The sequence below is a fragment of the Drosophila gunungcola genome, chromosome 3R, assembly GCF_025200985.1.
Source record: "Drosophila gunungcola strain Sukarami chromosome 3R, Dgunungcola_SK_2, whole genome shotgun sequence".
NCBI lineage: Eukaryota > Metazoa > Arthropoda > Insecta > Diptera > Drosophilidae > Drosophila > Drosophila gunungcola.
In genome coordinates, this window is record NC_069139.1 from 18377891 (window position 1) to 18394049 (window position 16159).

At 38.7% G+C, this 16159-nt stretch overlaps 2 protein-coding genes across 2 annotated transcripts; both read left to right on the plus strand.

The window, feature by feature from the left end:
- The first annotated feature begins 4799 nt into the window (after positions 1 to 4799).
- Positions 4800 to 13764, plus strand: LOC128264862 (helix-loop-helix protein delilah). Its single transcript, XM_053000574.1, has 2 exons — positions 4800 to 5707; positions 12273 to 13764. The coding sequence occupies exon 2, from the start codon at positions 12273 to 12275 to the stop codon at positions 13449 to 13451; it is 1179 nt and encodes a 392-aa protein (XP_052856534.1). The 5' UTR covers positions 4800 to 5707; the 3' UTR covers positions 13452 to 13764.
- A 639-nt stretch (positions 13765 to 14403) lies between these two features.
- LOC128255907 (hexokinase type 1) lies at positions 14404 to 16118 on the plus strand. The gene is made up of 2 exons (XM_052985777.1): positions 14404 to 14525; positions 14591 to 16118. Exon 2 carries the CDS (start codon positions 14611 to 14613, stop codon positions 16012 to 16014), a length of 1404 nt encoding a protein of 467 aa, XP_052841737.1. The 5' UTR covers positions 14404 to 14525; positions 14591 to 14610; the 3' UTR covers positions 16015 to 16118.
- The last annotated feature ends 41 nt before the right edge of the window (positions 16119 to 16159 follow it).

Sequence of the window (16159 nt, forward strand, 5' to 3'; positions counted from 1 at the left end):
ATGATGTTACACTAAAAAAAAAATGTGTATAAAAAGTATAATAAATATTATAAGAAAATTTAACAATAACTAAAACACATAAAGTTTAAATCTGTTTTAGTACAAGTAAAAATAATATTTATGATTTGCTTTTAAAAAAATATACAACTTTTATTTTAATTTGCTTAAATTAATTATAAAATATATAATATATAAATATTGTATAATTCTATATATATTATATATATAGTTATCTATTTTTTATAATTAATATATATATAGGCCATTTCTCTTTGTGTTTATGTTACTGTCCGTGGAGATTTGCATTGGTTATTTGATCAGCTGTTCAACGCGACCTTATATCTGCGTGTGTGTTTCTGTGTGTGTTTCACTGTGCGTTGTCTGCGGTTTCGATTTTGTTGACAATTTGTAGTGTAATTAATTGAACCAAAATTAATAAAAACAACAACAAGCCGACATGGTAGACAGACGATGACGACAGCACAGCTTTTGTTGTTTGTTATTTGGTGTGGCTGTGGTTATTGTTGCGTTGGTTTCTGGGGGGAGATTACAATTGGCAGCGACGAGTGATACATAATGTTAAATGACTTTAATGCCTGAATGACGGGGGCCAAGCGAAAATATAAAATCACGTTCCTCGGAGCAGCAACACAGCCACCATCGCTCACGATTAGCCACGATCTTTGGTGGCTGTGGCTGCCATTTGGCTGTGGTTCGGTGGGTTCATATGGCTTTGACTTTTCTGCAGTTTCACTTTTCGCCTCCTTGTGATTTGTTAAGCTTTGTCAATGCCCGGACATATCCATTATTCTTCACACACGATTAGTTTTCGATGCTCAGATGCTCGCTATAGTCGCGAACGCTTTTCATGGCTAATAAACGTTGATTGATATGAACAGGGTAAACTATTTCACCGAAAGTGATCCATGTTTAAGTCAATGAGTATTTAAATCAAAGTTAGATTTGCATATCTCTGATGTGGATCAAGCTTTACCATTTTCCATACAAAATGCTTAATAAATAATGAAAATAAATTCTTACAACTAAATAAAGAAGAAATAAATAAAAGATTAATAACAGCCAGCATTGGATACTTAAATTTAAAATGCAAATTCAAGTACAAACATTAAATGAATGCTTATTTATAATTTGTTCTTGATTTATTTTTTTATTACCTTTTATGCTATTAAAATGTCTGTATGTATTTCACCAGTATGTAATTTGGTTCTTATTTTTAAAATTTTGAATTTCATTATTATTAATTATTATTTAATCTCAAAATCAGAAGGTTTATTACATTAATGTTTAGTGTAATAATTGCGGTTGTTAACGAGTGTTTCAAGTATGATCATGGTTAATTTAACTAAATTGTAATTGATTAACTACTTAATTTTATATGCCTGGAAGACTTTTGAACAACATCCAAAAACGTAAAATCACAAAAACCATTAATTAAATTTTAGTATGTAAATTGTTGTGTATTAATTGCCTATTGTCAACCCCCTGATACTTTTACAAAGTAGCTTTACTATGCCATTCATAAACTCACCAACTGATTCATATGCCCCACACCCACTCACTTATGCAAATTAAATATCAAAATGCTAACAAAAACTAATTAAACACAAAAAAAATGAGATGGATATAAAAAAGCGACACCGAGCTGAGGAACAACAACTTAATCGTTCGGCATTTCCGCTCGTTCCAATTCCACTCAAAATAGACAGCTTCCACTTCCCAACAGTCGAAAAGAAATACTGCAAACTTAAGAGAAGCTGTGCAGGTGGTTATGACCATGAAGGAGCGTGGGCCGGGCCAAGTCGAGTGTATTTCCGCTTGAAAGCGGCAATAACGATATTTGTAATAATAAATTTACGTAAAATATAAAACAAAATCAACGTTGACTCAAGTCCCAGTCGCCGCCCACTCAGCGCCACCAACGCATTGTATGGCTGCAGACTAAGCTAACAGTCGACAGGGCAGCGAGAAAATAAAAAAAAACGAGCCAGAAACACGGCTCAGAAGCTTTTGGCCCGAAGCCTCACGATGCTCACAATTAGCCAGTTGAGAGAGTTTTTTGCTTTCAGCTTTCTCACCGCTTTCCCAAGCAGCGGCCATAAATGGCCGCAGACACGTCTCACAGACTTCCTAAGCGGGATCTCCGGCAATACAAGTCGGCAACGAGGGGTCTTGGTCCCCGGATCGGACTTTTGTGACCATATTAAGGCAAATACGATTTCCGAAGCTGGCAATTAAAAGCCAAAGCCAAAGTGGAAACTTAGAACATTTGCATAAGCAATCGAACACCATGGCAGGTGATCCAAGGGGATTTCTCTCATTCGGATTGGATTTAAAAAGACAAATAAAGAGGACATTTTCAAAAAAATCTAAACTTATTATAAATATTAACTCATTTTTATAAACAAATTTGAGAAACAAAGATAAGCGCTTGAATAAAATTTTAATGTAAAGATGTTTCAAGCTTTCAATAAACTACCTTAGATAGGAAAAATTAAATACATTATTTTATAGTATCTCAATCAACCATCTCGTAGAGATTCTACTTTTTGTTGTAAATATAATGTAGTTAATGAAGAAAAAAAAAATTTTTTACGCTTAGAGGATGTGAAACTAGCATAATAATTAAGTAAACTTTTTGTTTTAATTATTTTTGCGAAAAGCTTATATATATTTGTAAAAATTATTACCGACATTTATGTTACGATATTTTAATCCCCTTTAGCCATGTCCATGAGATTTTGGAAACAACCATTGCTGGTCACAAAACAAACATTCAAAAGTGACGTTTGTTTTTTAATTATGGCTCGCTTATTCATGTTCTTGTCTTGGGAGTCGCCGCTGTCCAGCAGATTAAGCTGTCAGCAAAAAAAAAAAGGAACAACACTTCTGGCCAATTTTGTATGTATTTTTAAATATGTTTAGTTCATCAAATATATTCATACATATATCATTTTTAGCTCACTTCGCACGCAAATCAAATTAATGTTGCATGCGTTACTTTTTCACTCTCTTGAAACGTGTGACGACCTTGTGTCGTGAAAAATGTATGCTTTTTGGACGAAAAATTATAATCAAATTTAACTGTTGTCATCATGATTTATTTACTTAAGAACAAAACACGACAAACGATGACGAACTCGCCGTCAGACAGAAGCACAAAGATAAATTAATCGTCAGTCACAGAGTCGATCGGTCTATTGCCCGCAGTCATTTATCCACAAGTGTACATATGAGTATATGGGAGCAAACTCGAGATTTGTAGCCGTAGTATGTCGTCATGGCAACAATAATAAGAAAACAACTTGTTTTGCCTGCAGGAGCAAATCCATTTTGCAATTATTTGCCCGTTGTCAGTTAATTATAATTATTTGTGAAGCAACAAAATGATCGGAAAAAACTATACAAAAAATGACTATAAACAATATTGTTTGTTAAAAAACAACAACGAGATCGAGTTCCAACAAATGAGATGTGACTTTGAAATCAGCTTAGCTGTTTGAAATTATAAGCTGAGCGAAAACAACTCGAGAAGTGCACACACCCAATTCATCAACTGAAATTGATCGAATCGAATTAGAATAAATCATAAAATCAAAATAATATTAATCAAAGTGAACAAACTTGGTTTAAGATTTAGTTTGTGAGCAACTTTTTCTTTTACAAATAACTTACATTTATTTTTAACCACCTTTTTAGTTATTACAAAATAAATGACTTTTTTAAATTTGAGTTAAATTTATAGATTTGGTTGTTTAAATATTTACGTTACCCTTCAAGATTTCAATATTATTTACTGAAGAGGAGAATACCATTTAAAATGACAGTTTTTTGTGCCAACCTAACGAAATCTTTCCATGAACTTTATTTTGGCTTCATAATTCAAACAAATATCAATAACGAGTATTTTTTATGGACTGAAATTAAAAGTTCAATAACAGAGATGGAGCGTTAAAAAAATTAAGTTTAGAAGTAATTTCAACTTCAATATTAAAACAATTTACCATTAAATTTAAGAAAAAGTTTACAAAACTTATTGTTAATTTTTATTAAAATTGAAAGTTCTTATTAATTTAAAACTAAACATAATTATAAGCCATTTCATCATTTCAAATATAAATGAGCACATTTCCTTGAACTTTATTTTGACATGCATCATAATACGATACCAAATCCAAGTTAATCCAAATAAATATCAAGAATCGAGTATTATTTATGGTCTGGCATCAAAAGTTCAACCTTAAAAATGGAGATCCGACAAAAGTCAAGCTGGCTAGCTGATACCATCTCAATCAAATAGTTAAACATTTTTAACTATTTTCAAGTGAGCTCAAACAATGTCTGACTTGTGCAAACGAATGTCATGCGCTGCTGCAGCAGCAAATAAAATTAGCAATAAATTTAAATAAATAACTGCCTGGCGATATTAGATCATACGAAATCTCAGGGGGCCGTCGTTTCGTAGAGGAGAGTGCCCAACCAGCACTCAAAGCACTCGAAACGAAACCGAAAATCTGAATTGGAAATCACTCAAGAGAGTGATCTGTGAAGACTTGTTTCTTCTAAACGATACTATACGATACGATACGATACGATACGATCCGTTCCGATCCGTTGCGATCCGGCCAACGCAAAAAGCACCCACACATCGGATGGATATTTGGGGAAAGAGAGAACTGGTTTCTCTTCAATGACGTTGTGTTGGCGTTGGCTGGCGAGCGCCAGTGGGTTTCTCGGTTTATTGGTCGCTCAGAAAACGAGACTTTGCTGCCTTTTAATGCGGCATTTCATTCATTGATCGCCCCACTAGCGCGCCGCACGCTCAGCGCAGCGGACAAGTCCGACTTCCATCGCCGCCCACTCGCTCCAAAACCGCTGGCCGGGCCATAACGGAGTCAAAGCCAAGTGGCTCAGCTGATTCGGCTGGCATCCCAGCCTATCAATCCCATCCCAACCATCCCATTCCAAGCGCACAGTCGACATTGACGATCCGCGGTACGAGATACTCGTATATCTGTTCAGTGCAAAGCGGACAAGCGCAGCAGGCGGACGCAGCGCAGCATTTTCTCCGTGTATTTTCGTACGCCAACTCGGGATATTGGATATACACAGATATCGAGATACAGATACACAGATATATATATATATATATGCACAGCCGAGCGACGCGTTCTCATAGATATTTTTAGCAGCCGGCCTCACGCATACCGCCGCAGTTTAGTCCCGCCGCACTGACACACGCGGCTTGCACGTTTCGGAAAATCCATTCTTCGAGGCTTTTCCTGCTAACACAAAACACACCAAGAGAAACACGCTAAAAAAAAGAAACGTTCTTATCAATACGCCGCACCGAAATAACTTAAACCCAAAACAAGTTCTTCTGTTTTGAGGAAATAAAACTGAAAACCCCTTTTTTGTTGTGTTAATATGCCAAATTTATGCATGAGCTAATAACTTTAATTCCGATAAAAAAAACAGCCCAAGCAAAACAAAATAACAAGAAAGATCGCATATCAAAATTAGTTGGGTGACTAATTAGTCGGAATTTCAATTTGCATTATTTTGCGCAACTTTAATGAACCAAAAATTTAAATAAAAACATCAACAAATCTTAATCAGAGTGCATAGCTAAATTCAAATCATCTCGAACCTCTAGCCCAGACACTGTTGGATTTATGAAATCAAAAAGGTAAATATACCACGGCCATATTAATCAGACATAAATATAGAGATATAGAAGAATTCCTCGATCTCTTGTTGCCGCCCCAATAAAAATAGACAAAAGGCGAATCACGTTAGTTGGTGGCCAACGGGGCAGGGCAACTTTTTGAGAAACTTCTGAAACATTTACTTGTCCAAGGTGTTGAAAAGCCAGATGTGTGAAAGGGAGAATGTTTTTCAGATGTTCAGGAGGGAAAACAGCGACGACAGCTAGTTGTCAACTGATTTTGAAAGGTTACCGAAGGAGAGCAGCAACTAAGCTTTGTTTGTTCTGCGGCTAAAATGGGGGGAAACATTTTAATTAATGTGCAAACAAAAGCAGTGAATTCATTATCACTGAGTTCAGTTTTGCCGTCTCTTATGGTGATGTATTGATCAACAACTTTGGTTATTTACTTATTAACATTTTTAAAGCCTTTTGTTTTAATCACTAAAAGGGTACTTAAATATTTTTAATACTTATTTTTTTAGAGCTGTTAATATTTTATAGGAACTTTCTTAAAGTTGAACTTAACTATATGAGCTTCTTATAAATGTTAACTTTTTCTTATCAATAATTTTTTGGCGCTTGATCATTCATGTTTTTAATATATAAAAACTAGGAATAAAACTGGGTAACCCATGATTTGTTTAAGTCAAAAGAATAGTTTTTATTTAAACTAATTTTTCCTTTAAAAAAGCTATGATTTCTGGACATTAAGTTATGTATTTAATAAATCATACCAAATTTCATTGCATTTGTATTAAACTTAGGGAAAATTGTTGAAACTTTTCTTTAATAATCAAGTACAATTTTAATGATACTGAAGGTATAAATCTGAAAATAAATTTAGATTTTTGAGTCTTGGACCTTCCGCGTCTCTAAATATAGTTGCCTACCTCATTATTTGCTGTCCCCCTGACCCAAATTTCGGTCCAATGTGGGAACAGTTGGCCGTCTCTATGGAAAGCCAATAAAAATAATAAGAATAACAGGAAAAAAAAAAGAAAAATAAAAATTATCCAAAAGGCAAATGCCAGAGACCTGTCAAGAAATCAAGTAAATCAAAAGCCGATGGGTAATACAAAACCACACAAAAAACTATCAAAATATAACTCAAACGTAGGCATATGTATATTTATATATATATTATACGTATATATAGTATATTTACCCACACAGTGAAAAAGGGAGACAGAAAATGTAAACACGGCACCATCACACATACGCAGTGTGTGCCAATTTTAATAAACAAACTCAACGTAAATGGAAAATCAAACAAAATCATTTGGCCAAAGCAATGGCAACAAATCAACAGCATAAAAAAAGTAAAAATGGAACGAAACACACAAAGATAAAAAGCAAAAATTAAAAGATGCCAAAGAGAAAAAAAAGAAGAGAAAAATAACAAATAAGAACTTGCCGCAGGCTGGCTAAAAATAAAAGCTGCCAGCGGTAGCAAACACGAGACAAAAGGCAGGGGGATATGCAACGTGCAACTGGCAACAGCACGAGACAAGAGCAACAACAAAAGGCAGCTAGCTAGGCAACAACAAAAGCTATAGTAAAGGCAACAACGTCGAAACCAAATGAAAGATTTTGACGCTTTCCACAAAAAACAAATTAAGAATCACAAATCGAAAGAGATAAAAAATAGACAGAGCGCTACGAAAATAAGAAACAAAAACAGTGAAAGAAAATTCAAGTTGCATACAATAAAAACTTATTTTAGAGCTGTGGCAAAAACAACAACAAGAGCCAAATTAAACTCATGCCAGGCACAGAGACACATCTGAATCATTTGAAGATTCTATAGCAAATCAACACAGAAGGCAGATCAAAAGTTAAGAAAATTATAAATTTGTAAATACAATTATTTCGAACTTTATGATTTCACCGCACAATATAATTAGTTTATATCCAATTAAGCCAAAACAACAATGCAATTCATTTTGTATGTATTTATTGATATAGTAAAAACGAAATAGTAAATTACTAAATACTGTCAACTAATTGACATTGAGTTTTTTTTTGATAAAATAAAGGATACATTTAAACAATTAAATGTAGCCTTTATTTTATCAAAGAAAAGTCAATTTATCCAAACTAAGTCATCCACATTTAGAAAATTATTAAATACCATCAACTAATTCTTAAAATATATTTGTCAATTTCATCGAAGAAATCTCAATATATCCAAACTAAGTCATCTACCCTCGTTTTACCAATGCGTTTTTTTTTTTTTTTTGTTTTGTGCCCAAGCAGCAGACGCTTCATTTTCCATTTAACCGCACCCGACTGCCCGAATCCTTGAATTCAACCATCCCTCCTCCCCGGATTTCCCCAACAAACCCATGGGCGCGCAGACAAGCGTGCAGAAAAAGTTCTAAATTTAATGGCTACACCTAAAAATGCAGCGACTGCAACCGAACCGAAAAGTGAAGGGCAGACTGGAGGGGGCAGTAGTCACTCGCTGGCAGTTTCAAGTGCACTCCGGCTAGGCCTGGCTAACCTCCCCCTGCCCCGGCCACACGCCAACCGATTTTTCCAAAAAATATATATCTGTGAAACAGTACGCCCCACCCACCCACATGCCCCTGCCCCGCCCCTCGGCCCCTTTACGCCTCGTCGCACGCACGGCTCGCCCTTTGTCTCACTCACTGTTAGTAAAAGAGAAAGGGAGATGGGGAAAGGGATGCACTGCCAGAAACTTTTATGTTTTATTATTTCCAAATGTTTTTCAATTTTATTATTCAGTTCTATTAACTTTATAAAAACCAGAACATCAAATTTTGCTTTTTACTTTAATTAATATTTATATTTATATTAATATTAACAATATTTTGTTTTCATACTGCAGCTTATCAAGAGCAAAACAAATTACATTATAAGCTGTTTGTTACATCATTGAAAATAACAATCGGATAAAATAAATCTCAATTAAAAGTTTGTTTTTAACTACCATATACTATAGATATGCAACTACATTCCAAAAAGGCATAAATGAACATATTAGTGCATTTCTATTTCCGTTTTTGGTTTACTGGTTGCATTAATCAATAATAAAAAACGACCCTTTGACCATTTGATTTTAAAACATGACGGTGATTGGATGACTTTGTGATATTTTTCGGTGTGTGGAAACGAAATGTATGGGATTTTGTTCAAGGGGCAGAGGAACTGTTCCATGTTTTTTGTCTGTGCATTTCAATTGGGCGCTTTCTGCATTGTGCCGGCGTGTAATTGAAAACTTAAGCAGAAGCACCCCTCTCTGTACCACCACTCACTTTATTCACGAAAAACCCGGCGCAACAAATTTTCCAATCAACAGAGAACGAAAACATGGCCTAAACTAAACTCGTACACTCGAACACTCGTACTCGTACCCACACCCCCACTCATTTCCTGCTGCACTTCCTTCCAGCATATCCTGTATCCCTCCGGCCACGCCCCCGAAAACCAGGTGGCGGCTTGTTGCTGTTTGTTGAACAAACGTTTATTAGCCGCGAATACTTTTAATCGCATGCAATTTGTTGATTGTGGCCAGTCGCTGCACTTTCCACGCTTTTCCACCCATCAGAGCCCAACTTTAAGCACACGGAACTAGGTAATTTTCACGTCGTTTTGGAAAAAGGTGGAGCGAGCAGGTGAACAACGGTTGCCGCCCCACTTTGAAGACGGTGCACAAATTTTTCTGTGTTGTGCACTTAATTGCAGCTTGTTTGTTGCGTGTCGCAAACTATGCTGATGCCCTTACAGCTCAAGTGGGTACATGCCAGAAGATTCGATATACATCTTTTACAAAGCATAATTTCAAATACCACAGAGTAGTGAAGATTTTCAATTCTGGTAAATATTTCTAAAAATTATAAACTCATAGTTAGTCCTATTACAATTAATCATCTATAAAAGTTACATATATTTCGATTGAAATATTGTATATAATTGCTCCTGATAGCCAAATTAAAATTAAAAAAAAACCAATTTTAACTTTACTAAATTAAAAAAAAAATATCTTGAGATAAGGCTGAATCTTTTTATAAATAAAAATGTTTAAATGGAACAAAAAAAAAAAAGAGTTCATGAAAGGGCATGTTATTTGTGGGCACATTTTGCAACTTAAAAACGTCTGCAGGGTCTTTAAGCATTTCTTAGGATTGCGTGGCGAAAATTAATTATACCTCAAATCAGAGGCGAAACGCTACAGAAAATGCCGGCACGAAGTGAAAAACTTAGCCACGTGTTGAAAGTTTTACACAGGGAAAGGAGATTTGAATTGACGAGGGGGGCAGACGAAATCTGCAGGAATTCCGCCCGCTAAATCTCCCATTCATTCTGTCTTTCTCGGCCTGACAAACATTAACGGTAATCGAAGAAAAGTGGCTAAGAAAACACAACACCTCACAACTCGTTTAGGCCAAGCCAAGAGCGAGCTCTGGGAATGGTCAGAGCTATGCAACAAGTGTCAAGCGGGCCAACGAGCCAACGAGTCAGCAATCCAAGCCAAGCCGAGCCAAGCCAATCCAATCCAAGCCAAGCCGGATCGGGCAAGGCAGCCAGGCTAGAATCGTCTGTGGCCAATTTCGGACAATCTGCACTAAATTGTCCATTTAAGTGAGACTGAGGCCCCCGACTGAGCTGCTCCCCTTTAGATCAACTGACTGCAATCAATCTGCTCGCACTTACACCTCTGCATTCAGACTGCCAACTTGGCAAACTGGCGATTTATGAGGCCAAGGCACAATTGCAAGGGCGTTAGCATCGATGCAGAAACATTTCAATCTCCATCTCTGTATCACTGCTACGCTGTATCTCTCTGTATCTTTTTTTGTGTTTGGGAGGTGGAAATGACGCCGCTGCGTTGGCTTCGTGTTACATTTTCATGTAACTTAATTCTTGCATTAAAATGCATTCATTAACTGTTGCGCTCGCTGCATTGTTTTGTTGCATTTCCAACCGACAGACAGCCACCGCAAAAAGTATCTGTCCGCATTTAGCTGCATGCCGGGGAAGAGTCGAGTGAAAAGCTATGGAAAATATTTCGTATAGCTGACCTACCGCAAAGGAAAATAATAAACATTTTATTTGCCACACGCGGACCCAAAACTTTCTCGACATGAAATGGAGTAGATAATGCCCTTGGCAATGACGGGAGTTTAAAAGTTGTCAGTCTGCGTTTTCGGTTACTTGCAGAACAGCATGTCAGTTGTTATAAAAAAGATAATAATTTATTTAAAAGTCGCTATTATAAATTGAATACTATTATTTATTAGCTTGTGTTGTTTTTTGTAAGTATTAATAAACCAAGAATTACAGTCTTGGTTTTATACATAAATCTTAAATCTAATTATAAAACTCGAAGATCAAAACTTATGTTAGCTTGTTTCGTTATGAATTTTAGTGATGCACGCAAAAGGCTTTAATGGTAATACTGCATAAACCCCTTTTTTTTATGTATTTTAAGATCATAAAGCCAAAGCTTCAGGTCAAAAGAAAAAGTTACAATGAGGTAAAATACAGAAATATCAACATATTTATGAATTTTAATTTGTTTTCCAAAAACTGTTCTAAAAATACACGTTTGTATGGCAATTACATTTCCGTATTTAGTTTACTTTTTCTTGAATGCATGAATATCTGTTTGTATATTTTAACGAGGTATTTAAATAGTTTTATTAGCTTTCGTATTCAAGATTTTGACGAAGCTAAGGGAATGTTTACTCAAAATTTAATTTATTTTGTATTTTTATACAACTTTCGGATGTGTAAATTCAAATAGAAAACAATTTTTACGTTCATAAAAATTAAATTTAAAAGCAATTTCTTTCACCGAAGCATACTATTTATTTATTGATAATATTTTGACTCATAACAACATATTCACTTTATCGTTACAAAAAGTCTAGTTTACCTGTAAGTATACCCAAACAAATAAGCGACATCTGTTTACTATTTTACATTACTCACAAATTACAAAATGCAAAAAACTAATATGGACTTTTTGAGTAACCAGAATTTAACAACTTGTCTGAACCATTTTAGGATTTGCGACAGCTCATAGAGTTATTCGCATGCGAAATGACTTAAGATGTGACTCAGATATAGATCGAGAAGATACCAGGAATTTCGAAGATTGCGCAACGCAATGAGCAATGATAAATTTCATTTGGCAGACCAATTTGTTCTAGCCCCCGCTTCTAAATTGTATTTATGAGTTTTTTGGTTTGATGCGTTTCGTTTCGTTTCGTTTCGTTTCGGTTTTTCGGCTTCAGTGGGTTTTATGACGGAAGCACTACTCAAGAATCGACTTCAGTTCATTGAAGCCAATTCGAGAGCCGTTTACGGAAGTTTTTGGCGTTGTGGGTCCGAAAAAAAAACCGTTTCGCTCGATTGCACAACCCCCACATGCCCCCCGATGTCTTTCAACACAAAAAAAAAAAATTGTACAAAATTGTTAATTGCCCCGGGATTGGATGGGATGGGTTCGAAATAAGTTTGAAATAAGCGCCTAGAAGACCCTCGACTAAAGTCTGCCTCTGCACTCCACTTTCAGATGAAGTCCAACACGTACGAGCTGCACAACTACGCCGTTCTGAACGACATGGCGGAGATGGAGGACCCGAAGGACTCCCGGAAGAGAAAGGCGGCCAGTGGGCGTGGCGAGAAGTATTCGCTGCGACAGAAGCGCCAGAGGAGGAGTCCCACCGAGGAACTGGAGTCCTCCAGCCTGCCCGACATTCAACTGGACTTGGATCCGATTGTGGAGCCGGCCAGTAAGTCAAGGAAAACCACAACCACCAAGTCCAAGACGAAAGCACCGCCCTTGAGCAAATACCGGCGGAAAACGGCCAATGCCAGGGAGCGCACACGGATGCGGGAGATCAACACCGCCTTCGAAACTTTGAGACACTGTGTGCCCCAGGCGATAACCGGCGAGGATGCGGCCAATACCAACGAGAAGCTGACCAAGATCACCACCCTGAGACTGGCCATGAAGTACATCACCATGCTGAGCGACTCCATGCGGGATCCCAGCTACGAGAGTGAGTTCATAGAAGAGTGCCTGGAGGAGAGTGCCAATCGGGAGGCGAGAGTGGACGAGGAAGCCGAGGTGGAGGTGGAAACGGAGATGGAGATGGAGCTGGAGCTGCCCGTTCCGGTTGTGAAAAAGGCGGCCAAGACCAAGGGAAGCGGCAAGAAGAGCTCGGCAGCCGGCCAAAAAAGACAGAGCCAAAAGCAGCAGGCCAAGACAGTGCCCCCAGTGGCAGCCATGAGTTCCGGCGAGTCCTGCTATGCCACCTCATCCATAGGATCGCCTGCCTCCTCCGCCTATGCCTCGTTGTCGTCGTCGTCGAACAGCCACAGCAGCAGTAGCAGTCCGGGATTGGAGGTGGACAGTTTGGTGGGACTGCGTGGACTGACTGCCCTGGACTCGCTGCTCCTGGATGCCTCCGACGGCGATTCGCTCACCTGTTTGAGTCCCGAGTACGAGAGTCTGCTCACTAGCAGCGGGGAGTCCCTGTTGCCCGGCTGTCGTGGCGACCTACCCATGTCCGGACTGGAAAAACCGGACGTGGAGCTCAGTCTGCGACTGCTGGATCAGCGATCCACGGACTCCTTCGACTTCGACAGCTATCAGCAGCCCTCGGTCCTAATCAGTTCGTTTTCCGGTCTGGATGGCTACGCCTTTGACCTGCTGAGCACCGATTTCCCCGACATGTTTCTCACGTGACGTGACCACTACTCCGCTTAAGTCTAACCCTCGTTTTAAGTTAGCGTGCGAGTCATAGCCAGACTTTCACACTTAGCCATTAAATGCGATGCGCCCCTGTGGCGGAATTCATTGTGTCATAGCCAGCAACTTAAGGATATATCCACATCCTGCGAGAACGAAAGCTGCTCACCGCCACATCCACATGATAACTCAACTCAACTCAACTCAACTCAACTCAACACAACTCAACTAGTGATCTAAGCATTTCTTTGTGACGCATTTCTCGTTATCGTGTAAATAAAGCACCCAGTGTTGTTTCAAGACTCGTAAATATATTATTTTATGGTAGAAGGGAGGTGCCATTACCTGTTTCCATTTCTTTTAAGTTCCTGATTTTGGTTAACGTTCATTTTCCCAAGTATAGAATCTGTTAGCACTAGACTTTAATATATCTTTTGAACGTCAATCAAAAAATTGACTAGTTTTATCGTAAACATTTTTAAAAGTTTGCAACAATAAACACATATCAAATTTATCTTAATATTGTAGTTCAGTTGTTAAAAATCATAAACAGATTTAAACAAAGCTTAAATTATATTGAAGATAATGTAAGTTATATATTTTATCTAAGTAAATTTTTAATTTAAATGGTTAAACCATTTATTGTTTTGGATAATATATCATGAACATTTATAATAATTAGGAGCAATATTAAAGGCAGATATTAAAATAATTTTAAAGTTAAAGTTTAAAATTTCAAAATCACCAAAAGATTAAAGCTAAGTTTAAAGTATTTTAATACATTTATTTTATACATTTATACTTGTACAAATATTTGAATTTAAAAAGAATTTTAAACCATTTATTCCAATGGATTCCTATAATAATTCCTATAATTCCTATACAATAAACACATATCAAAATTATCTTAATTTTGTTGTTTAGTTATTAAAAGTCACTATCATTTTTACTTTTTTGAGGATAAAGTGTTCAAAATGACATATTTATATCTGTACAAGTTGGTATAAATTGTATGTTTAAACCATTTGATCTAATGACTAAATGATTTATAAGTCAGAATTCAACACAAAAGTATTATTTCCAAGACAATAGAATAGTTAACCACAATAATTTAATAGTAATACCTAATACTCCAGCTTTATAATCCAGAATTGCCATGTCAAACGGAAACACATTCAATCCGGAGGAGGACTTTCCGGAGGTGTACAAGATCTGCAAGCTGTTCAAGCCGAGCGACGTGGATCTGGAGAAGATCAGGGACTTGTTGGACAAGGAGATTGTGATGGGCTTGAGTCGCGACCACCACGATCGCTCCACAGTGCCCTGCCACCTGAGCTACGTCCAGGATCTGCCGACTGGCAGGGAGCGCGGTCAGTTCCTGGCCCTCGAGATGATGCCCACCAACTGCCGGATAATGCTGGTGAAGTTCAGCAGCGAGAAGGACATCTACACCAGTTCCAAGTGCGTGATAATGCCGCACACTGTGGCGGCGGGACGGGGCACCGAGGTGTTCCACTTCCTGGCCACCACCATAGCCAATTTCGTGAAGGAGAAGAAGGTGGAGAAAGACAATCTGCCGCTGGGCATTGCCTTTGCGTTCAGCCTCAACAAACTGGCGTTGGACGTGGGCATCTTGGTGTCGTGGACCAAGGAGTTTGGGGCCCAGGGCGCCATCGGCAAGGACGTGGTCCAATTGCTGCGCGACGCTCTGGCCAAGTTCCCCGAAATATCCGTCGAGGTCATGGGCATTATCAATGTGGGAGCGGGTTCGCTTTTAGCCCTGTGCTGGGCCCAGCCGGACACCCGAATGGGCCTGATCATGGGCAGCATTGCCAACTCCTGCTACGTGGAGCAGGTCGAGAGGTGTCAGCTGTACGAGGGCGAGGAGGGCCGACGGCTGATGATCATCAACTCGGACTGGGCCCATTTCGGCGACAACGGGGCACTGGACTTTGTGCGCAACGAGTTCGATCGCCAGCTGGACAACGAGTCCCTAACTCCGGGTGTTCGGACCTACGAGAAGTTCAGCGGAGCACTCTGCATGGGCGAACTGGTTCGCATCATCGTAATGCGACTGATGGGAATGGGTGCCATCTTTGCGGAAGCCAGACGCGACTATATAGGCATCCAGTGGAAGTTGGACATGGTTTCGTTGATCGAAATCGCCTCGGATCCGCCGGGTGACTACACGCGGGCACAGGAGGTGATGGACAAGTTCCGGATCCGTCACTGCAAGGAGCGGGATCTGGCTGCCCTGCGCTACATCTGCGACACGGTCACGAACCGCGCTGCCATGCTGGTGGCCAGTGGAGTGGCCTGTCTCGTCAACCGCATGCACCTGCCACAGATCTCGATCGCCGTGGACGGCGGCATCTACCGCCTCCACCCGACCTTCGCCGCCGTCCTCAACAAGTACACCCACCTGCTAACCGATCCGCGCTTCAAGTTCGAGTTCGTGATCACACAGGACAGCTGCGGCGTGGGGGCTGCCATCATGGCGGGCATGGCACATGCCAACAAGTACAACACCGACTCCAAGATGTTCACTATGGACTACTAGCACTGATGTGGAAATAAGTTGGTTTTGAATGCAATAAATTTTATACAGTGCAATTATTGGTGGCGAATCTCTTAATTTCCGCAACTTTTTGAATTGTTATCTATTTTGACAGTCCAATCCCTATGGTAATAAAAATTATTCCATT

Coding starts and splice junctions, on each gene's coding strand:
- LOC128264862 (XM_053000574.1), top strand. CDS start 12,273: ATGAAGTCCAACACGTACGAGCTGCACAACTACGCCGTTCTGAACGAC.
- LOC128255907 (XM_052985777.1), top strand. CDS start 14,611: ATGTCAAACGGAAACACATTCAATCCGGAGGAGGACTTTCCGGAGGTG.